This window comes from Pseudorca crassidens, chromosome 2 (genome assembly GCF_039906515.1).
Source record: "Pseudorca crassidens isolate mPseCra1 chromosome 2, mPseCra1.hap1, whole genome shotgun sequence".
In the NCBI taxonomy this organism is placed as follows: domain Eukaryota; kingdom Metazoa; phylum Chordata; class Mammalia; order Artiodactyla; family Delphinidae; genus Pseudorca; species Pseudorca crassidens.
The window spans coordinates 158,419,663-158,444,844 of record NC_090297.1 but is presented as its reverse complement, the minus strand read 5'-3'; the positions used below and the strand labels follow the sequence as shown (position 1 = coordinate 158,444,844).

The 25,182-nt window shown below is 34.3% G+C and overlaps 1 protein-coding gene across 5 annotated transcripts in view; it reads left to right on the top strand.

Annotated features, from left to right (window-relative positions):
- Positions 1 to 25,182, top strand: part of AKT3 (AKT serine/threonine kinase 3) — a 397,729-nt gene that overhangs the window by 129,606 nt on the left and 242,941 nt on the right. For 4 of the 5 annotated variants that reach the window (XM_067729502.1, XM_067729501.1, XM_067729503.1 and 1 more), the window contains one exon: positions 17,478 to 17,603. The exons of the other annotated variant lie outside the window; for it this stretch is intronic. In XM_067729502.1, the coding sequence (XP_067585603.1) occupies positions 17,478 to 17,603 (126 nt within the window). Of the gene's footprint in view, positions 1 to 17,477; positions 17,604 to 25,182 lie in introns of those variants that run through there. 5 annotated transcript variants of the gene reach the window in all.

Here is a 25,182-nt window from a genome sequence, read left to right as displayed (position 1 = left end):
TGCTTAACATTATGCTGCTTTTTAGACTTGACAGAAGGGATTTTTTTTTTTTTTTTTTTTTTTTGTATTAAGGCAAAGCAGCCTTGTAGCGAAATGGTTTAAGCAGCTGCATTGTAGGGAAGCACAAAGAAGTTATTATTGTGTCTGTTTAGGGGGGTAGAATGGAGGGGGAGATATTCGGCTGCTGTTGATGCCGATTGTTGACTTGCCATCTGCCAGATAGGGAGAAGAAAAAAATGACAGCTCCAGCAGGGTGTTCAAGAGGTTGTTTGGAGAGACGCATAAACATGTGCAGATGTCGAACTGAATAATGGCTAGAACTTGAGACGGTTTATGATGCTGCTGATGTTTGTGCATATACAGAATGAATGTATGTGTGGATTTGGTTAACCAAGGCTACATACTAATTATCATTGTTTTCCTGCATGCCCCTTCCCCTTAGCTTGTTAATTAGTTTAGGAGTTTAGTACTTCCTCTTCCTTCTCTTGTTCACATCTAGTAGTAGAAAACAACTTCTCTTAAAATGGCAATAAAACCTTTCTTATTTCTCCATATAGATGATAGCTAATCTATTTCATTGGTATTAGGTGTGAACTGCTAACTGATAACAGGAGATTTTGATAAGGAAACAAGGCAGGTGGAACACCATGCTCTTAATGCATACATATATTAACAGTTTAACACTAGTCAGCATGTAAACTATTATTTGAAACTGAATTGATTTTATAGCCTACCACTAGGGGTGAGATGGAGAACCAAATTCACTTTGCTCAGTAATTCCATCATACTTTGAACTTAGATGTTACTAGTTGTGAAACAAAGTTATATGGGAACCTGGCCTTCTTGATTACCACTCTTTTTCTCTTGGTTGTCGTTGATTCTGTAAATGAAAGTTACACATTTTCATTATGGAGTAATGAATTGGTTGTATATTTCCTTCTCATCCACTCCTGTTATTAGGTATTAGAGATTTGCTATATCTGTAATGTTTTTAAATGCTGTGATAACACTTAACTTCAGGGTGCAGTGTATATGTTTATTTAATGTCTTTTTTTTTTATTACTTTGACCTTAAATAATTGAGAAGGAATAGTGATGTTGGGTAAAATTTCTCAAAGGTATGTATGTTGTAGAACACTTCAAATTTTTGTGAACATCAAAACCAATCACAATATGAGTGAGAAAATGAAAAGAGAAGCTCTGACTTTTTTTTTTTTTTCCTATTTGGATTCCTATTACCAAAAAAGAAAAAACCGTGGGGAATTAAAGAGTTTTTATTTTGACTTTTTGTAAACTCATGCTTTACTAAAACATTTAGGGTTTTGTTGCCTAATTATTAAACAAAAAACCTTAAGTGTGGTTGAAAGGCAAACATACCGACAGAGCTTTGTGTCCAGAGTAATGTCTTTCTGAAAGGACTAAAGGGAGATTATCTGTTATTTCTACTCTTCATAAAGAAATAGAGGTCAGGTCTATTTAGAAAAACTTTCTGTCTTACTGTCGATTTTTCCACAAGTGACTCTAATCTGTATTTGCTGAAAAGGCACAGAGAACCATCAGCTACATTGGACCTTTCCTTTGCCTCGTATATTTAGTTTTTTCTTTTATTTGGAAGGCCACACATATGTCCATATTTTTGTATGTAGAATTATGTACATATGTTTATAGTTTCATAGTCAGTCCTGATATCCCTCTGCTAAGCTTGGGAGGAAGCAACATGCCATTTTTCAGGTAGAGGTGTTAAACTGAGAAGAGGTGATTTGACAGCAGCCAGGATGTTAGTAAGAGGCTGAGCAAAAGCAAGCTTGTATAAAAGCAGGCTTGCAGTTCTGTGCTTGGTTCATCATATCATATTACTTCAGAACCATTTGTAAAATCTTAGTGCAGGCAAATATACTTACTAAGGTGATTGAAATATTCAAGGCAGAGTGTCTTTGAAGTTACGTCCACCAGATTTAATTGTCAATTAACTTAGACGAGGGACTTTATGAAAGTCCCTTTAATCTGTTTAAGTGTTTTCTTCATGTGTTGGAAGAAGGAAACAATCACTGATATTCAAGGATCTTGTAAGAACTAAATGAGATAATAGTATATTTGGAATGCCTGGAACATGTGCAATAGTAGCTGTTACTAATATTTTATTTTTGTTGGGTATGATGTGTAAGTCGAAAGGCCTGTAACTCTTGTAATTGAAGTGCTTATATAATGCTCTGTTGCAAAGTGAGCATACAAAGTTCTAGAGGCCATCTAAGATATATAAGGTGGTTTTCTTAGAACCTTATATTTATTTAGTGATTTATGTGATTATTTCATAAATCTGAAGGGAAATCAGTTATTTCAAGAGAATATCAAGAAAATTGTTGAATGTAACTTTTTTCCGGGTGTGGGATCAGTGGTTATTCAGTAATGATGATTTTATATTGTATCCTGTAAAATCATTTTTCTACTTAAAAAATTTAGCACAGGATTGCTGAAAATTGTATTCATTCCCTTAATTCAATATTAATCTCATTATTTTGGAGCCATATTTTTCTCTGCTATGGCCAATACTTAAGCTGTATTTGGGTTATAATTATTTTTAAAGTAAGGTGTTGGAACACATTACAGTTAATAAATGTAATAATTGTAGTGAGCAAACAACACTAAAAAGAATGTTTTATCTCCTCTGGGCGTTTTAAAGCATTATTTGATTGTTCCAACACTTTATTTTGCAGACAAAGAAACTGATCAAGCTCATATAGTGGTGAAAGTCCTGGGGTAAGCAGAAGTGTTTTTTTAGAGGAGTGAAGAGGAAATGGCTTTGATTGACCTGAGGGAATCAATATATTCAGTATAGGATGGCTAGTTACCACTCAGATGTTGGTGGTTCTTTAAGGTGTTTCTTTTAAAATTGTTGTTTCTGTCAGGCATTCTCTCTTTACTAAATATTGCTCAATTTTGGATGAAGGGCAAGGGATGTTGCACCTGGGAAAGCTGCCTGATCCAGTTTCGAAGAGTGGTTAATAGGACTGGGTATAGTCACCAAGGACTTCTATTTTAGTTTTGAAGAATAAATTGGTTATATTAAAAAAAATAAACTTCAGTTTGAGCAATGCTAGCTTCATACTAGTATATTTGAATGTTTAATAGCACATGGGTAGTGGATGCCAGCATTCAGATACAGATAGTTGTGTTGTACTCTAATATTTTTTTAAAAATTGTATGTTTACCAAAAAAAACTTGTAATACCAAAGAAGTGGAAATATCCCATAGCCTATGAAACGTATCACAGATTAGGATGAAACTGTTTCACAGTGAGGACATTTCACATATGAGTGAAACTGTACTTGGTGATTTTCAGGATAATTCAAAAAAACTTTAGGAATTTCTAGCTTTAATGTTATATAGATGTATTTGAATTGTGCCTCAGAAAAATACTGCATGAATAGTAATTTTTAAAAATATTGGCCAGTATGTTGAAAGAATAGTTCATTGTTTAAGGCATCTTGCTAAATGTTTCGGCTTAAAATTTTTAATGTGTTTAGTTTCAAGAAAATCTGATTAAAGATCTTGGTAAACTTGATAACACTTTTTAGAACAGAAGATGATTAAGATACAAAGGCACTAAGGCATAAACCGTGAAGTTCATGTGTTTTTTTCGCTAGGCGAGTCACTTATTTGCTTTTAGACTGGAACACAGCATCAAAGTTCATAATTTTATACTTTTAAGTGAAAGCACATAGAACAGCAGCTGTTGTTTCCTGGCATCTTTCTGAAGAGATATTTAAGCTTAAGTATATATATTTGTTATAGAAAAGAATTTTATGAAATGACCTTCTTTTCTGTCTTTGCATTTGCATTATTTTCAACTGACTCTTTTAAGATAGCTCTTTGTACTTTCTGTTTTAGTAAAATAGGACTTGGAATTTAGTTAAAAATTTTTTTTTGACCTTAGAAAACTCCATGGTATAGTATAATTTAAAAAGAATAAAACTGTTTAATTCCAGTAGTACATATTTTTAAAATCTAGTTTACCCAAAGTTATGCCAAGTAATGGCATAGTTCCTAAGTGGAGAAATATACCCTAAATTTTAGAAGCAAGGACTTTTCTTAAAAGTAAATACAAATTCTAAATAAAAGCATCTTTCTACTAAGTGGAAACAATATGTCAGGAGATCTTACTGTCCAAAAGAAAATTTTATTTACCTGCTTCTGATAATTTTTATCTCCTTTCAACAGGTCATTCACTATAAGACAGCTCTTCGTTTTCGAGGCTGTGTTTATTTGGGGGGTGGCTGGGGGAGGGTGGTGGTGATGTGCAGTTTGGACTTGGATAGTCACTAATTAACTTACACCTAAAACTCTGACATGAAGGTTAGCACTTTTCACATTCTTAAATTAAAAGTCTGTCAGGCCACTGGTCTATACAGGGTGAGTTATCCAGTGTTTTGTACATCCTAAAAAAATCTTTGACAAGTGAATACCAGAAAATGTTTTTCCTACTTTGTGTGAAATAGGTACTTTCTGAGGAAAAGGAATAAAACACCCAATGCACATTGCATTGGATTCTAGAAAGTAAATTGATAATCCTTACGCTATGTAAAGATTTTTATAGTTTCAGAATCAGCATGAAAATTAAGTGGGTGCTTTGATCCTTCACTGCCAGTTTGTCATTCATATTATACTTTATTAATAAATGAGTGGTTCATAACAAATGAGCCTATTGGCTGTTAGCTGCTTATAAGAAGAAACTGGAACCCCTATTTAGTTTGGGACTGAATGTTAATCTCTGTGAAGTACTTTATCTTTACTGAAAGATTTGTATGCTCTCATGTCCTGCAATTTTTAAAAAGCAAATTATTCTACAGAGACCATTATAATAGAAACTTAATATTTAAACAGCACAGAATCATTTATATAATTTTGCATTTTATTATATTTTGAATAACTTTCATGATATTGAGTCTTCAAGTCATTTTCCTTCATGATGCCTTGATTTTAAGAAAATCTTTCCTCTCAAACTTACTGGAAACATTTGAAAACGAGTGTTATTTGCTTGTAGAAGTATGGATAATGACAAGAAAAGAAATCAGTGAGCAAATATACAGGTTGTTTTATTAAAATTTATTTTTATTAGAATGGTAGGTAAAGACTGTTTTCTGTAATTTCTGTCTATGTGTTAGGTAATACTGCCCTCAGAGGGCCAAGGTAAGTAAATTCATTTTTAACGTTGAGAAGCAGCTTTTCTGCTGTTTATCTGATCTTTAAACTTGCTCTGGGGAGGAAAAATGGACTTCTTTGAATCATTGAATAGCGTTTGATTTATGGTTGCATCTCTTTGATTTGTTCTGTTCTTTAAATGTGTTAGCTGTATCTGTGTACCTCACTTTGATGACAGCCTCTAAGCATGTTCAGTTCTTTTCTAAGAAAATTATAACAGACGACTGGCCACATATTGCCAAATTAGATTGGTTTACAAAGAGGATAAGAAAATTACCTAGAAAAGTTAAGATGATTTTACTGGGTGTGTGGGTGTGTTTTACTTTTTGTCTCTTTGATAGCAAATATTCTGGTATTCAAAATTATTTGAACCACGCTTTTGAATGTATGGCAGCATTCATTGAAATGGAAATATTATATTCCCTTCAGTTTTATCAACTTAAGCATAATCACATCTTTCAAATACAATAAATCCAGAATAATGTACTTCACTGGATATATAATTGTTATATGTAAATATAAATATACTAAAAGTTGAAATACACTATTATTCCATTTATAAAAGCCTAACATTAATGTGTGGTTTAACATGTCTCTGAATTCAGAGTACTTAAGATTAAATGATAATTAACTTGTGTAATAAAGAAGTAAAGTGGGAAAGGCCTGATGTGAAAATAATGAGTTGCATGCTTTTGCCTTTTGCTTTTTGTATGTAGTAACTTTCTTATGAGATAATTTGAAACAAACATTGAGATGTTTAGTAGTAAATCCAAGGGAGTGCTTGCTTTTGTTTTTTCCCCTGGAGTTAACTTGATACTGAATTAAGAAGGACTATTTCTGTGACAGCAATACCAGTTTTTAGTGAAAGACTTCAATTGGTCGAGCATAAATGACATGTAATTCATTATTATCAGTAATAATGGGGGATAAAAATAGGATATAAGCAAAGTGAATAACAAAAATTGAAACTTTATCCACTAAAAAACAGCACGTACTTTGCTCAACTAATGTGGAACAGTGATAGTCTGTATAAATGAAATTAACAAATTACATTTGAAATTTTTTTTGTTTTTTGTTGTTGGTTTTTTGTCTGTTTTGTTTTGTTCTGGGGGGGGGGCGGTTGGTAGCCCGTACAGGGAACAAACCCTACATTTGAAATGTTTTAAAATTATATGTTTCAGGTGTATAGCATTATAATTCAATATCTATATATACTACAGAGTGATCACCATACAGTTGATCCCCTCTACCTATTTTGCCCATGCCCCAAGCCTCCTTCCCCTCTGACAGCCGCCAATCTGCTCTCTGTATCTATGAGTTTGTTTTTGTTTGTTCATTTGTTTTTTGATATTCCACATATGAGTGAAACCATATGGTGTTTGTCTTTGTCTGACTTTAGCCTAATACCTTCAAGGTCTATCCATGTTGCTAATGGCAGGATTTCATTCTTTATTTATGGCTGAGTAGTATTCCATTATATATATTGTGGTATAGATTGTGTATATATACACCACGTCTTCTTTATCCATTCATCCATTGATGGATACTTAGGTTGTTTCCATATCTCGGCTATTGTAAATAATGTTGCTGAACATAGGGGTACAGATATCTTTGTGAATTAGTGTTTTCATGTTCTTTGGATAAAGCTACCCCAGAAGTGGGGTAGCTGGGTCATATGGTAGTTCTATTCTTAATTTTTGGAGGAAACTCTATACTGTTTTCCATAGTGGCTGCACCAGTTTACAATCCCACCAGCAGCAGCCTGGAGTTCCCTTTTCTCCACACCTTCTCCAGCATTTGTTATTTCTTGTAACAAATCACGTTTTATTTTATTTTATTAATTAATTTATTTTTACATTTTACTTTAAATACTCGATTTACTTTTGTGCAGTTTAATACGTTGTACATATTAGGCACTCACTAAGTCTTTTTTGACTAGCCGTACTTTTAAGAGGTTTTATTTATTTAACAAATGCTTGTGTAATGCTTACTATGAGCCAGATGTTCTGTGTGCTTTACAAGTACTAATTTATTTCTTCTTCACTACTGTTGTCCCCACTTTCCAAAAGAGGAAGCTGAGGCACAGAGAGATTAAACAGCATGCCCAAAGGCACACAACTAGTGAGTGGCAGAGTTGGCATTTGAACTCTGGACTTCACATAATGTGTGCTCTGATTTTTATTCAGATCTCAACTTTGTCCTTTACTTGTTACCAGTGTCTCAGAGCCTTGGCATCACTGTCTGTGTAACGTGAGGACGTCCTAGCACCAGTCTCTCCATGCCTATGTGAAGAGGTCTCTTGTGCATAATTCCTGAGCACAGTGCTTGGCTCAGTACATTCAAGTGCCCTTGCCTGCCTTGCTTTCACCACTTACATACTGTGATACAAGTCTCAGTAAGTCTCAGTAAGTATATCGCCTAGGGAAAACAAAGGAGGGAAGAGAGAAGTTACGAAAGGCCATGGATTCATCCTCAGAATGTGATTTGATGCACTGCAATTTTTGGGTCCCATGCTATTGGGAAGCTATTATAGGAGACACTCCATTGGTGAGGTAAACCTGATTAGAATCAGGTTCTAGAATCAGGTAAAACCTGATACTATTTTGTTGAGTTTTGTTCTATAAGGCAGTGATTTTAATATAGGGGTGGGAAGGTTGAATCACCTGAGGGTTTTTTCAAATGTCACAGGCCTCCTCCTGATGAGCAGGCATACAACTTTCTCTGCCAACTCCCTGTCCCTGCCATAGTGAGACACTATTATTGTATATATTGTTGCATATTTTACCCATCAGGTGTTACAACAGAAAAATGGATTGAGCTTTGCAGGGTTGTGTTATAGTGGGATTTCTATTTGAAAGAGCTTTTCTGGCATGAGTGTAGTCCCTGTTCTGCATAGTGGTAGGTTTATTCATCCATTCAGTTACTAGAAAATGCCAGCCTTCTCTGTGGTAGGTGCTGGTGGTACATGTAAGTAGGTTTGCAAATGGACTCAGCCCTTCCATGTTTGATACTCATTAAGACTGTTTATTGCAATGTAAGATATTACGTTGATTTTAATATTTAGAGAATATGATGTGAAATGCAAAATATTTACAGTAAGGAAGTTGTAAAAATTTCTATTAAAGTCTTTTTAAATTGGTCCATTTCTTTGAAATAGTTTAAAATTCTGTTGGCCCTAGCTACTCTGTTAAAATACTGCAGGAATGACTGTATGCTTAATGCAGTGTGTGGAGTTGGAGACTTTTTCCTTATAATGCAGGAAGCAGATTAAAAAGAAAGCTTTGCTTTTGCAATCTACAAGGGCATAAATGTAAGCAAAATAATAATTTAGTTCACATTTAACCCAGCAGGAAGCTGAGTACAGATTGAGTAATTCTCCACAACATATCTACTGCTAAGTAAACTAATCTCACGGTTTATTCTTCATTAAATTGCCAAGATGCTGTTTTTCTGTTGGCTAGTTTGTATGTGTGCTTTGTTCTCTCTCTCTCTCTCCATTTTCCTTGCTTTTCTCTCACATTAAAACTTAATACTATAACTCTGTTAAGATATTCTTATGTTTAAAAGAATAATTAGTAAGTATCACATTTTTGGCTTACAGTGTAATGTTTCCTAAAAACAAAGGGAACCAGGATTTGATTAACTAATTTACAGAATACCATGAAACAAGTTCCAGAATGTTTAAAGGTAGATGGTAATTGTGCAATTTTCTGGATAACAAAAGAAAATTATAAAGTAGACTAAGTACTGGCAGACCCGGCATTCTGAGATCTTAGAGAAGCTGGCATTCCAACATCTTGTGGTATTCAGTGCATAGGTACTTTTCTCATGATTGCTTCAAGCTTCAAAGCAAAACATGGATCCCAGGCTTCTTTAGGAAGTAGATATGAAAACTATATTTAATATAAAAATGACAAGTTCATGCATTATGCAGTGGAAGCAAAATTTCTTGACTATAATATACTTTTCAAAATAATCATGAAAGAGCATATGTGGTAAAGCAGAGGAATGTGGGTACATCTGGAAAGCATTTAAGGCATCTTGGAAGCATGATGCGAAATTACCAAAATTGTAAACACCTTCCATCTGGCCAGTTGCAGTGGTAACATTGACTAGTACAAGAGCAGACAAATCTCTCAGTGACCTTATGGGATAGTCATACAACCTGGGTGAAATCATCATAAAGATCTGATTGTTTTGCAATATGACCTCATGAATCAATACTATACAGAAAATCGTGAGAGAAAAAGACAGGCCTGGGCAGTATCTTGAAATATGAAAGGGAAAAGTGTGTTATATGTTATGCTGGATGGAAATAGTATCATAAACTATATAACCGTGCTTCTCTGCTTGCATTGTCATGAGGCTTCAAAGAGGAAGGGGTGCAGGGCCTCATCTTGAATTAACACAGCAGCAAACCTGGATTGACACAGTTCATTTGTGAAACGTTGAATGACCATATGCTGATACTGCTTCCAGTCTCTTCCCCCACAGAAATGCATCAAACAGCAAATATTATTGAACACCTTTTTCACAAGGCACATAGGTTGCTATTTGGAAATGCCAAGGCATAGGAGATATTGCCATCCCTCGGTATGACCTCCTGGAGCATTAAAAATGATTAAAGAAGTGGAAGAAGTTTTCGTTTTGAATTGTAATTGCTCAGTCATCTGCTTTTCTCTAGCTCTATTGTCACTGCTGCCTACTATACTTAAAGCTCCATGAGGGCAGGTGCTATGCCTGTATCATTCATTGCTGCATTCTCAGTGCTTTTTTAAGTGCCTTTTTTTAGTAAGTATTTTGACACTCACTAAATATTTTTGAATGAGTGAATCTATTAGAAGCCCATTTCCCCAAATTTTAAATAAAAATGTTTAAAGAACCCTATTTGATCTGTGATGCTCATTGAGCAGTACCTTAAAATGACTGAGCTGGGCAAGAGTCATTAATGCTTTTGGCATGTTTTGCAGACATCACCTAATTTTCAGAGGCTGGCAACACACATCCAGAGCTGGTTAATGGCTGTTTGTTGAAGAGATTGTATAGAAGACACCATAGAATTTAACAATTTTAATTTACCCAAGGGCAAAGAAAGAACATCCTTGAAAAGGAGTTAATGAGAGGGGAATGATAACCTAAAAATTTAGGTTTGCAGGAGCTGGAAAAGAGTCAACATATATTTAGTAAGCACCTACAATGTTCAAAAGCACTTTCATTTATTAAAATTTCAGATTGTCCCTATGCAGTTGAAAAATTGTTATTATGCTAGCTCATTGCAATGTAGATAATATAAAAAAATTCTTTAAGATTATTTTCAAGACATCTATAAAACAGTATGATGATAATTTCAGTGAATAGAATAGAAACTCATTTCTTCTATTCCCTCAGAGATAGAAATAGGGCTTTTACTTAGAACTAATTGGAATATGATACTTGGATCTGCTATATAAAAATGTAACAGGCAATTTCAAGAATTGCAAATATTTTATTATGTTTATCATTATACATTTCTTCAGTAACTATATTTAGTTATAAGATATTTACAATATAGCACACTATTATGAATTATATATTCGGTATTCATTTATTTATAGTCCTAATATTTATTTATGAAAATCCACTAGTGGAAAAAAGATTCTGCTGTGTTTTCTTTGAGGAAGTTCACATGTGTAAATTTGGTTGGCATCTGTCAACAAGCAGCAGAATATTTACAGTATTGTGAACCATAAAATTAAATAGATTTTATATTGAAATTAACATTAAGGCTCTTTTTGTCTTAGGTAAAAATTGACCCATGAAGACTTTTACTTAAGACCAATGGTTTCTTAAAATCATATAAATTTATTTTTATTGAAAGCTGTCATTTTTTGATTTAAAGCACTTTTTGGAAATTCTTAAAATACTTGTATTTTCATGGTATTGTACCCTGTGTATGTCATTTAATAAAAATAATTCAGAGAGATCTAAGACTTGTGCTTTTTTCTTTGGAAGACTAGTTACCTCTGTGATATCCTACCCCTATCTTTAAAAAAAAAGTAAAAGGTATTAAATCAGTGTTGTGTTTTGGTATTGGATAACCTGTTTTATTTCTTTAGCTAGGCTTTGTTTGATATACCTGAAACTAGTTAAAGAGACTTTTTTTCTGCTGATGGAGTAAACTTATTACTTATTGCTGCCTATTGCCTCATTTATGTAAATACTCCTGAATAAGTGCTGTATTGAGTAGTAGAATGTTTAACGTGAGGTGAATTGTAAATATTACCATAAATGATAATGGCTTCATTTAATAATAACAATAATAATCTAACACTTGTTATATGCCAGGTAATGTTCTAAGTCCTTTTTATGTCCTTCCAAACCCTTCAGGTAGGTACTGTTATGATTCTCATTTTTCAGGTGAGGAAACTAAGGTATAGAGAGGTTAATTTCCTGCAGCTGATAAATGGAAGAGTCAGAATTCAAACTCAAGCTGTTATCCCTCAGAGATGACAAAGACAAATAATATTACATCCTAAATACTTGGATTGTGGGACTTCCCTGGCGGTCCAGTGGTTAAGATTCTGCACTTCCAATGCAGAGGACACGGTTTCGATCCCTGGTCGAGGAACTAAGATCCCACGTGCCGCGTGGTGCAGCCAAGAAAAAAACGTGGACTGTGATTAAACAAGAAAATACAATATAAAAAACTCAATATTTTCAGGAAAGCTAAGTTTCAGCTTTATGACGAGTCAACACAATAATGCCTCTTTCCTGACATGCATGTGAGAATGCCTTCAGCCTCTTCCTTAGCGAGTGATTAGCTTTTGAAGCCTCTGTTATAGCAAGTATGAGTGGCCATTGGTAATTTTAAAAGCTGTATCACCTGTCTCTATAACAGAAACCATCATTTCAGTTTGCTTTAAGAAATTACAAGAAGTAAATTATTAAGTAAGGTAAGAAAGCTGGCAAAAGTCCAGAATCTGAAGTCCTCATAACTAAGTAAAACTGTGAACTCCAGTAAACAGCTCCTTCCAACCCCACATTTCATAAATAGGATTCTCTGCTATTTATAGAAGTGATGTGGATTTTTCCCTCTGTATGCATAAGGTATTAACTATGAGTCTCTATACCACTCATGCCAAGAACTTAATCAGTAGGGTTTTGTTTGTTTGTTTGTTTGGTTTCTGTAAACAAGCCTTTGGTTATAGTGTTGAGACGCTGCATTAGTTTTCTAGGGCTGCTGTAACAAATTACGGAAAATTGGGTGGCTTAAAACAACAGACATTTATTCTCTCACAGTTCTGGAGGCCAGAAGTTAGAATCAAGGTATCAGCAGGTGTAAGCAGCAGGTGTAAGTTAGAATCCAGGTGTAAGGCTCCCTGTGGAGACTTCAGAGGAGAATCCTTGCCTCTTATAGCTTCTGATGACTTCAGATAGTCCTTTGCTTGTGGTGCATCATTCCAATATCTGTCTCCGTGGTCACATTGCCTCTTCCTTTTCTCTATGTGTCAAATCTTCTGCTTCACTTTTATAGATATTTGTAATTGGATTTAGGGCTCACCCAGATAATCCAGGATAAGCTTCTCTTTTGAGAAGCTCCTCTTCTCAAAATCCTTTTGCCATGTAAGGTGTTATTCCCAGTTTCCAGGGATTAGGGTGTATACATACATTTTGGGTTCACCATTCAGTCTACTACAGAAGCCAAAATATCAGAAACTTTGTTAGAAATTATATGTTGTGATGTTCGTAATAGCATACTTCAAAATATATAAAGCCTCCAGCCAAGGAGTATGAAAGAATTGGAAGCACGCATTAAGGTACATAGAAAGTTGTGATGGAAATCTTGTCCAGGTGTAACTGTGGTGCTTGCTGACAGTGCATACAAATTTCGAATGTATATTGATGGGTATCAATAGAATAGTCTCTTCAGAGGCCTTGGTACCCCATAAATGCTGCTGCTTTATTTAACAAGACTTTCTCCCCATTATAACCAGGCTGTCTCTTAAATTAGTTGAAATCTATGGGCTATAAATATAAAAATATGATGCAGCTTGGTTTTAATGCAGCAGGTATAAACTTAGGTGTAAATGCTATGCTTAAAAAATAAAATGTGGTTGACTTTTAGCAGTCTATCTAAAAGGATTTGTGGCAGAGAGGGTAACTTTTTTCTAGGCACTTAGCGCCTGTAAAAGCCAGGACTTTTTGGGCATATTTTTAGAGCAGCCTGAGAAGATGTGCCTTATTTGAACTTTCACTGCCTCAGCTGAGTGAATTAAGAAAGTGTTCCATGACCAGCTGGACAAGATCCGGTTTTCTTGGGAACCCCAAGGCTGCAGGAACAATTCTACTTTGCCATCAGTTAACACAGTGTCTTGCCAAGGTGTTGTGAAAAGCTATAACTTTTTTTATTCTTTTAAGCTAGGAATATTATCCTTCTTCTGTACTGGGTCTGGAAGGTGGCAATAAGCTCACTTTTTTCTTTTATTAATACCTTATGAGTTTGTGTCCTCATAAGGCCCATTTCTTTGAGCCTTGGTTCCACTTTTGGAACTAGAAAATGAATAATTAGGCCAACACATCGTGCTATTATATGAGCTTTAGTTAAGAATGTTTATAGGAACCTATAAAAAAGGATCCACTTTCAGGAATACTCAGAACCCTTCTGCAAATTTTAGGGGGCACCTGAAATCTTGTGTAATACTCATAAGCTTTATGAGTTAGAGACCATTTTTTGGGGGGAGTCTGTAACTGTGTTCCTAGCACCTAGAATAAATTAGTAAATACATGAATGCATCCAAGCACTTTCTCGGAAAGTCCATTCATACTATAGATGAAAAATGACAAGAAAATAAAAATTACCGTCAGGAGTCTTCATTGAAAGTTTGAGATCCACTATTAGCTTAGCGTGACAGTACAGTTGTTGATTAACTGAATCAATTCAAAATTAGTAATAAAATTTTGTGAGAAATACTTATTTTTATTTAATAAAGAAGGGAAATTTTGACTTTCCAGCTTTTCTTCTGGGTAAATGACTATCTCACAGTCTGGGTATAATGTATTACCTGTCAGGGCTGCATAAGAAATTTAGTTTTAAGAACTTTTTGGTAACCAGAAGTCCTGCTATAAACCACATAAAATACTTTAAATTTCTTAAGATTTGTTTAATAAAAAGATAAAATTTTGTGGTGATGTTTTGTGTCTTTCATCTGCACATGTAAATACTTAGTGGCAGACAGGAAATTGTTCGTAGAAATGAAAACTTTTATTTCTTTCAATTATACACTTTTTTTTGTTTGTTTGTTTTGCGGTACGCGGGCCTCTCACTGTTGTGGCCTCTCCCGTTGCGGAGCACAGGCTCCGGACGTGCAGGCTCAGCGGCCATGGCTCACAGGCCCAGCCGCTCCGCGGCATGTGGGAGCCTCCCGGACTGGGGCACGAACCCATGTCCCCTGCATCGGCAGGCGGACTCTCAACCACTGCGCCACCAGGGAAGCCCTACACTTTTAAAATAAATGTATTTAGTACTCTTAAAAAATAAGAAGAAATGATGCATGAGAAGAAATGGTGTTACCCGATTTTTTCTTTAAAATTTCCAAAATGAATTTGTTTCATTTTATCTTTGGTATAATTATTAAACCATTATTATTTAGCTTATCAGACTTATAGCACTTTGTACCTGTATAAATTTGTTATTGTTTTAAAATAGCATTTGAACTCTAAATATATTACTAATTAGAGAACATTTTATATTTTAAATTTTATATAGGAATACTTAAATATGAATGGAAAAATAAAACAATAAATACAATCAAGAAAGGAACTGTTTCATTTTTTCATGGGGACTGTGGGTTTAGCATTCTGGTTTTATAAATTTGGCCTGTGTTTATTCATATTAGGGCCATTTATTTTTAAGTAAATTAAACTGAGGAGGGGTGTCAGGTTTTCCTTTTCTTTCCCTTAAGTTCCTCTTGTGTGCTTATATACTTGTGGGGAAGATATTCATATACATATTTATTCATTTAGTAAGTTATTATTGAGCATTGATAAAGTGGCAGGCACTAGGTTGGGCACTTGGAGTGTATCACTTTAAGGAAAAAGAACTGACAATGTTTACTTCCGACGGTTAAAACTGAGTTTTAAAGCAAAGAGTAGAATTTTGGAGAACATATCTGCCATCATGAGCCTCACAGCTTCCTACTGCCTACTTTGATTTGTAGTGATAAGGAATATGATCGTATGATGAATTGTGTCAATATTTGGAAAACCAGTATAACTTGGTGGACTAGTGTTTTCTAAACGAACAGTGAGTGATGTTACAAAATCATCCAGAGTGTAAAAGATTCATTCAGTGTGAAATACAGACCAGTGGACTTCACATAGCAGAGTACAGAAAGTTCATTGATAATGGTTTCAAATTCCACATTGCAGTTAACCTTTTAGAAAGTGACTGTTTGTCAAATGCTGGTGTAGTATCAAAGAAAGACATCCATAACTATCTGAATACTCTGCCCTTTTCCAGCTACACATCTGTTTGAGCCAGACTTTTTTTTTTCTATATTTCAATCAAAACAACATACCATAACAGGTTAAAGCAGGTATGAGACTGGCTGTCTTCTGTTAAGCTAAAGATTAAAGAGACTTGCAAAGATGTAAAGCAGTTCTGCTCTTCACACTAACTTTTTTGTTTTAGAAAATAAAACTATTTTCATAAAAATATTAATGTTACATATAATGAGTCTATTGTTACTATTAAAGGAAGTAATAAGAATTTAAATTTTCTTTTCAGTTTCTAATACAGTAAACATTATAGATGTAATCTACATACACAAACTTTGTTGGGTGTATTTAAATATTAAAAGTATTTAAGGGTGTAAAGAGGTCTGAGATAAGAATTTGGAGAATTGCTGATTCAGAGGAATGACTCCACATCTGAAATACATGTTCGGGGTGAGACTATGGAAGAGCTCACATTTTATACTAGGAAACTGACACTTTACAGTAAACAGTAAGGAGTCAGAATATTTTTGAGCACAAAATGATATAATGAAAGCAGTACATAACAGACATTAGAATTATCTGGAGGTGATAGATGTATAAGATGGAAGGAGGGGGATGAGTAGAATGGGAGAGCAGTCACAGTGCATTAGCAGAAGGGCAGATGTAAGGTGTTAGGGCAGTTTGGGTTGGCTAAACGAGAGAGAGAGAGAGAGAGAGAGAGAGAGAGAGAGAGAGAGAGAGAGAGAGAGAGAGAGAGAGAGAGAGACTTGTGAAGGCAGTATTGACCTACCTACTGATAGGATAAGGAGAGGAAACAGTCAAGTGTTAGGTTTGAGCTTCGATAACTGGTGTCGAGAAACGGATTTGTAGGGAAAGCTGAACTGCTTTCAAATTTTTGTAGTGCTGTGATTAAGCACTTGAGATTGAAAAGCCAGGTAGAAATATCCAGTAGAGAACTGAAAATTGAGACCAGGGAGCCTTCCAGCTCTTAGAGTATCATGGAACACCAATGTTGCTTAAAATTTAAAAGAAGTATGAAGTAAGCAAATGGTGATCCGGTTGTTAAAAATTTATATTTTGGTGACTAGGTGATCGCTTATATCAAAATCTGATAAAATATACATTTATTGACTATTATGTGCTTGGCACTACCATGTGTTCTTAGTTATTACATTTGTGTGCATGAGTGTGTGTATGGTTTTTAAGCTCTATTAACCCATGTTCTTTCATTTCTGTGACTTGTTTACAGCATTTGTACAGTTTTTTCTCATTCATAACAATAAAATGTTGTTTAAACAAGTTACGATCAAGATTTAACAATGAAAACAGAATTTTTCCCTTTCTTTTAAAAAAATGACACAATTAGTTGTGGTACATGGAAGAGAAACATCTATTTCATGTCCCTCTTATGATAAGTGTTTTTTCATTGAAATTCCTTGATACTGTGTGTATGATTTATTTTCCAAGGCTTTTTAAAACGGCTGAAAATATGCTCTAACAACCATCTGATATGAAAAACTGAACAAAATGTGTACTCAGTTGAATGATTCTCTGAAGAAATAATGGTGCAAATGAATTATCAAAGTGTGAAATCATTAAAAACAAAACATGTTTGGGTTTTTATTGAATCTTAATTGCAGGCTTATGTATTTTCTTTTGTAAACTAAGTTAAAAGAAAATTGCCTATCTAAATTTTTGGAGGCCAGTGTTGTAGGACTTATATTGTACCATAATTTATTTTTCACATAAAAGCTGCTGTTCCTTTTTTCCCCCAGCATTAACATGCATGCTTTCCTCATGTAGGAGAATATATAAAAAACTGGAGGCCAAGATATTTCCTTTTGAAGACAGATGGCTCATTCATAGGATATAAAGAGAAACCCCAAGATGTGGATTTACCTTATCCCCTCAACAACTTTTCAGTAGCAAGTAAGTTAATTATAACTGTTGATTCACCTTGTATTTATTTATTTGTATGGCCTTATGTGTCACATATCATGGGATATATGAAAAGCCTATGAAAAAGTTTAGGTTTGTATTTAATAGAGAAATTTTCCGCTTGGATAGAATTTCAGTTCCTTAGCATAGGGATTATCGATAATATGTGGTCTTATATAATGCAAAATAGTTTAATATTTTTTACAGTTAGAACTTTGTGATAAAAACAATTCCTCAAATACATACCTCAAGTTTTTCTCTATAAAGTGTAAACAAAGGCCTTTGAACTTGGTTGCTGGACTGAACTTCGTTGTAAGATGTTGCAGTACTTAGTGCATCTCTAATCAAAGTTTCCTATCATAATTGTAGCTCTTTTGATGGATTGTATGATAAGAAACAAGTGATTTACATTAGACATTATTTTCTGGGGAGATTTTATGTTTGTAGTAAATTTTTCTTCCTTACAAATATCTAAAAAAATGTTCGTAATTTAAACTTATTTAGAAGTTGTATATTTGCTTGAACATAGCACAAAATAAACTGAAAGATGATGATTATAATTGTCATGACCAGGCTTTCAGATTGTTCAAATTACTGATTAATCAATGAAAGGAGTTTTCTGTGTTAATTTAGGAGTAAAGCATTTTAAAAGTTATGTTAACTTAAAACAAACTTGCGTAAGAGATAAAGTTTGTACCATTGGGATAAAATCTTTAACTAGACACCATTCTTAATTTTAATTTTGGCTGTATGTTGTTATCTATTAGCCACATTTAGAAAAGATGTGAGGGAAAATTAAAGCAAAAAAAAAATTAAAAATATAATAAATAGCAACATCAGAAAATGCAAGGTAGTAAAAATCCTTGAAGATTATAAAAGTCATTTTATCATTATATAGAGCCCCAGTTGTTTTTATGGATACTTTCTTTCAATTTTTTTAAACAAAAAGGTAAAACAGTAAACCAAAGAGTTTGTGAAATCTTACTTAAAAAATAAATTCTCTGTTTATATAAGTGGATTGTTCCGTAGGGAATTTCATGTTTTAAAAAGTGAGAATACTGTTGTATTTGTGTATTAATTAAGAAAATAATTTTTTCTCTTCACCAAATTTATGGCTTTCTTTCAGAAGAAAATTATTTTAAAAATCCTATTGTCATTTGAAATAATATCTTGTACTTTGTATTGACTTTAAGAATGCATTTTCTTTCTAAAGATCTTTTGTGCAAGCATTTGCTTTAAAGTGATAGAAATTGGCTTTTAAAACATAAGCAACATACATTATCATATCTGACCTAAAGCCAGTATGGTTTCTTAGTTTCTTCTATTTTACTAGCAAATGCTATTATTGGTTTGTCTGAAATAATTTATAAAGTACAGAACTCCTGTATCTGCTGATCAAAATGCAGCATTCTTTGACCTTATGAAATTTCACACCTCAACAAGTTTTAAAGACATACTGTATGTCACAGTCTGCCAACATCTGCTCTGACACTTCCACTGGCAGAGGCTGAAATAAATGCTGCACTCTTGAGGAGAAAACCTATTTAGTGACTGACAGTCAACTTATCCATGAAATTAATATTAGTCGACATCTGTAATCTTTGTTTGTATAATCAAGTAGTTGTGGATAGTTGACTCAAACTAATAAGTGAAGTTATAGACCGGCTCCTTAATTTTTGGAAGGGTGTTAATGTGGATCTTACACTAAATAAACTATTTTAAATTGATTATTTTTAACGCCTGACGTATTGCAATTGTAAGTTTTATAAATAATAATTATCTGAGGAAATAATGTGTAGTGAAATGGGCCCTGGTTGAAGAAATAGTTCAAATTTAAGCTCCACCAAAAGCCATGAGTATGACCTTGGGCAGGTCATTCTCTGAGACGCTGTGGTCTTTAGTCCCTTCATCAGCATAGTGAGAACATCTGGATTCAATGAATTTGTAAGGCCCTTTTGTCTCTAACATTCTGTGATTCTGAGGGGAGTTTGAGCAGGCTCTTGAAGAGTGAGTAGGAATTAAGCAAATTAAAATAGAGGTGAAGGATATTCCAGGCAGAGGGTAACAAAGAATGTTTTCATGAGATATTAAGAGAAGGAACAGTTGGAGCCAGAGAGGGTTACTCCACTAATAGTTTCCCTTTTGTCCTAGCCCACTTTAGTATATGAAAAAAGATACTCTTATATGAAAAAAGAAACTAGAAATACAAGGTATTTCGAAGCTACTTTGGGAAATGTTACATATACACATGTATTCCATTCATAGCTACAATGAGTCCCCTATTTTTCCTGATAATTAAAAATGGTACTTCAAAAATTAATCTTTGTGGGTGTTAATGAAATTTTACCAAAATAGGTTTTTTATCCATATGAAAAATATAAAGTATGAGAACTAGAAGGGACTTGGAATTGATCTTTCCAATCTTCATGAAGTTTCAAATTCCTTTTCTTCTGATTTAAAATTTCCAAACAGATAAGTCTTTATACTAGTTGTTTCTACTTTCCAGTCCACTGCAGCCTAACTTGCTTTCTTACTCACTTGATTGAAACCACTTTTTAGTAAGTTCTCCAGTGACCCCTTAATTGCTAAGACTAGTAGACATTTTTCAGTTCTTTTTTTCCTGAATTTATATCTGGGATATATTTTATACTTCTGATTACTACTTCCTTTTTGGGATGATCTCTCCCATTGTGTTCTAGGATGCTTTTCTTTCCTGGTTTTCTTCCTTTGCCTATTGCATGCATTTTGATATCTAACTGGATTCTGGCCAAGGGCTGTTCTCACTATGTACCCTCTCCCTGGATGGTCACATTCACATTAAGGTTTCAGTTACTCCTGTTATGCAGCTTGCTCCCACACTTATGTATCTTCAGGGCAGGCCTCTGAGCATTAAGGTACTATATTCAACTGACTGCAAGACATCTCTACCTAGATATTCTTTTGTAGTCAACATATCCTAAGCTGAATTGAAGATAATTTTGTCAACTTTCCCCCCTGTAAGTCTCACTACCTCAGTTCTGTCTTGAGCAGAAACCTGCCTTCCATGCCTTTTTTTTTCCTTCAAATCTTCACCCCACTCCCAATTCATTTCTAGTCCTGCTGGTTTTGCTTATTTCTTTAACTTACGTCCTTCTCTGTAATCACCCTCGAATAAGCCCTCATCATCTCTGCTATAGATTCTTAACTATAGATCTCTGCCTGTAGTTTCTACCACTCATATTCTTCCTTCACATGACTGTCAAAGTGATCTTTCTAAAATTAAGTCCTAACTATGCTGCTTCCCTGTGAAAGCCCTGCCCTGGATCTTCATTGCCTACTGGATAAAGTCCAGATTCCTTCTATATCACACGAAGATCTCCTCAATCTGGCCTCTGCTTTCAACTCTTGCCTCATCTCTCTTTTGCTGTCCAATTATACTTTGGCAGTACTGAACTGCTTATAATTCCCTATATAAACTATGCTGCTTTCCTACTCTGAGCCTTTGTTTTTGCTGTTCCGTCTGATTGGAATGTCCTTCTGTCCTCTACTTGCCGGAATAATTTTTTTTTCGTCCTTTAAGACAATTCAGATTTAAATCCCTATCCTCATTCCTTGCTAAATTATTCCTCTCTGCTCTTTACAATGCCGTTATCTTTTGTTGTTATCACGTTGTTTCTTGGTTGTCTTGTTCATGTGTATGTCTCGTCCACTAATCTGTGAGTTATTTTAGGGGAAAAAGCCTAGTGTTATATCTCCTAGTGCCTACATACTAGGGTTTAATAACTGTTTTTGAATGAATGCCTGAAAACATCTAGTCCAGATTTCTTCTTTTTTAGATGAGAAAAAAAAAAGCCTTTGAAAATTCAGTGATCTTTTTAAGGTTGCCCTACTAGGTAGTGGTAGTTAAGTATCAAGATTAAAACTCAAATCTCTCTACCATCATTTAGGTGTTATCTCCCGCTCTGCGCTAGCCCCTTGGCCCGCCTCCCCCCACAATTCCCCGCCTCTATTCTGTGACATTTTCCCTATCTAGAGCTTTGAGATCTGATTTTGGGTCAGATTCCAACTCTTAAATTCTAAATATCCTTTGGCATGTGGATTGTAAACTCTCCAACACCTATAAAATGCGGATATCAGTATTTGACCTTTATCCTTTTTTGGGTGGAGCAAATGTGAACTATATGTGTAATTGCCTTCTAGATATACTATAGAAATGGAAGTAAAATAATATTTTTTTCAAGGAAATTATATCTCTAATCAGAATTATGATTAGGTAAGTTACTAATTATATATTGAGATTTATCTTGGCATAGGAAACATTACACTTTGACTGAAAAATAATATAGGATACATACAAGCATTGTTGCAAAGCTATTTTCAAAGGTACATTGAGCACAATAGCTTGTCTACCCAGTTAGTAGACATGGTCTGACATTTTGACAGTTATTAGCCCAACTCAGAAGTGGGAACAAATGCCCAATGGAGAACTTGAACATTTGCCCAGGTCTTGAGGCTCATCCTACTTTTGATCTAATCCTTCCTCCTCACAGTGGTGGGAAGGGAGAAGTGCCAACCTGTGTCCCCAAGAGCGCCTACTAGAATTCTCCCTTATTCCATGTTGCAGAAACTGGCCCACTCTGACAATATCCCTTTCCTCTCTGAAACCTTTCTTCTATCTTCTATCTCTTTTAAAAAAGAAATTGGTCAGTCTGAACTTCGTAGGCCAGTTTTAAAAGTGAAATGACATGTTTACTCACTAATCTGTTTTTCTTCTTCTCTTTGAAAGAAAGTAAGGGAATTATGGGACTTTAACCTACCAAAAACCATTTTTACCTCTGAATAAATATTAGAGATTTTAAATGTGTAGAAAAATCAATTGATTCCTACTAATGCTTTCATTGTTGTTGTTCACGGAGATAGAGAAATAGCGTATGACTTGATTCTTAGTCTTACACAACATGTAATAGAAAAGTCTGCAATCTAGAAAAGCAATCCTGTAAATCTAAAATAACCCTATGCTATATAAATGTATACAAGGATTATGAGAGATCAGAATAGCTTACTTTTAAAGGGCTTATTGATTATTAGAACCATACTAGATTCTAAAAGGAGTATAAAATACAATTTTTGTTTGTAGGAATTTATCATTGACTCTGGAACACATTTGAATAGAGCATATAGCAATGGGAGGAAAAATGAGATGAATTTTATAGAAAATAAATGCTGTAGAAGTTGAGAGAGTAGGTAAAGGTAAGGTAAGGTGACTAGATAAGAATTTACACATGACATAAGGTTAACATGAGCCCAGAAGGACAGGTGATATTTAGATTTTTGGAAGAAGGAAGACTTTCTCAGTGAGGTTAACAACATAAGCAAATATGAAGTCTGGAATTAAGGAGTAGCCTGTTTGTGAATAGTATAGGCAATATGCTAGATGGATAGAGAGTTTTTGTTGGAGGAAAAAAACGTTACGATTAGATAAATTGTAATCAGGTTGTGAAGGATCTTGAATACCAGTTTGATATTTTTAATGGAAACCTGTTGAAAACCATTGGTGGCTTTTGAGCAAACCATTGGTGGCTTTTGAGCATTAGGTGTCCAATCACTGTTTGATTAAAAAAGAACCTATATGGTTATAGTGTACAGTAGAAGGCATTCATCCATAGATGAATAGTTTTCTTTCTCTTTCTACCATGAGTCAATCAGTCAGCTACGGATTGTCTTATTTTCCCTATTTTCCAGTCTCACTGCTACCATCCTAGTTCAGTACTTCATCATTTCCCCCCCCCCCGGATTATTTTGATAGTCTCTTAATACATCTCTTGCCTTCAAGTATTCTCCTCTCTGGAGTATTTGGAAGCAATGCATAGGATAGATTCATCTTCAGAAAAAAATCTTCCCTTGCAAATATCATCTTGCTCAGAAGAATCTTAAATTTTCTCCATTTTCACAAGAGGAAGATGAATTTTTTCATATTTATGTTTATACTGTATATATTCAAGTATTCCTTTTTTCTTCTATTAGTCCTCAATGTTCCATACATTTTTGGGACCTAAATTGCTAGATTTTATTAGGTTCAATTGCATGTGGAATTCTAACCCTGCTTTTGTTTTGAGTGATTTTTAGACTATATTATGTATTTGATCATTTGAAGATTTGGTGCTTTTTTCCCTCTAATTGGGTTCAGATTTTTAGGAAAACAGACAGTTATATCTGGCACTAGGTGCATCTATCTCACTGTAAGGAATGTCTTACTTAAAAATTAAGTGAATTACTATAAATTTAATCAAAATTTCTTCCTATCCTTCATTTTTATGGGTGGTACTATATTCATATATTTGCAAAATTTAACCCATAAACTAAGTTTAGAATTGGGAGTGGAGAGAACCTTTTTTAAAAATCACTTTAAAAGGATATAGTTTTTAGAAAATGTTAAACAGTATAATGCCATATTTAGTCACATATTTCCTTCCTCTCATTCAAGTCACACTTCAATCTGATAAGAAAAAAATTTTCAATAGAATTTCTACTCCTTCCTCCTTTTTTCTACATTGTACAACGAATGTGCACAAAAGAAAATGTGTAATACCATTTTAATGGATTTAGAGTTTCAAATCCAGCTCCTCCTACATGTGAGAACAACCCTCTGTATCTCTGAAAGATTTAATCAGTTACATGTCCTTTATAAACATAAATTTATGTGTGTATCATTTGAGTTTCCTATTAGATAATCTCACAATTTTAATCAGGTGACCTGCTCAGATTTTGGTTAGAGCCTGTATTTCCCCTAATACAGGAAAAGATGATCTCTCACCCCTCTTTTCTGATTTACTCTAGAGCTAATCTATTTAGTTGTAGTCTTTACCTTCTGAGCCCCATTCATCAGCATATAACTTACTATGGGATCTTATGTAGAATCAAGGGAAATGATAAACTTCCAGAGCACAATCACTGTGTATTCTCATTTTAAAATTTTCCTATAACATTTATTGTAAGATCTGGTATATTGGAAGGTCACTTGACTTGGAGTCAGTAGACCTAAGTTTGAGTCTTGGTTCCGCTACTTTACTAGGTATATGACCTTGGGCAAATGGCATAACTTTTCTGATCTTCGTTTTTCTCATTAAACGTGAGGTTATCTACTTCTCAGGATTATGGTGAGGGTTAAATGAGATGATATAAGTGAAAACACTTTGTAAATTATAAATGCTATACAAATAAAAGTAATAACATAAGATAGAATATGCTCAGTAATATTTTCTTAATTGAGTTAAATGGCAGCCATTTTCCCCTCTCGAGCTAAGTTACATTGGAGTAGGGTGGAAACTACTCTATTGGGTTTTCTTTAAAGACCATTACAAGTTTTAAGTAGAACCTGTGTACAACGAGGTTGAAGTTGAGACCAGCAGCTCTTGTTTGGTTTGGGGAAAATTTTCAGTTTTATTTAATGCCGAAGACTATTGTCTGTAGAGGCTAGTCTTCCTTATAACTAAACAACATGAGCTAGACCCCTAAACAGTGCCCGTAGCCTTTCTGGAAAACGAAGAAGACATCACTGCAGCTGAAAGGGCAGCACCATTTGGATTGACCT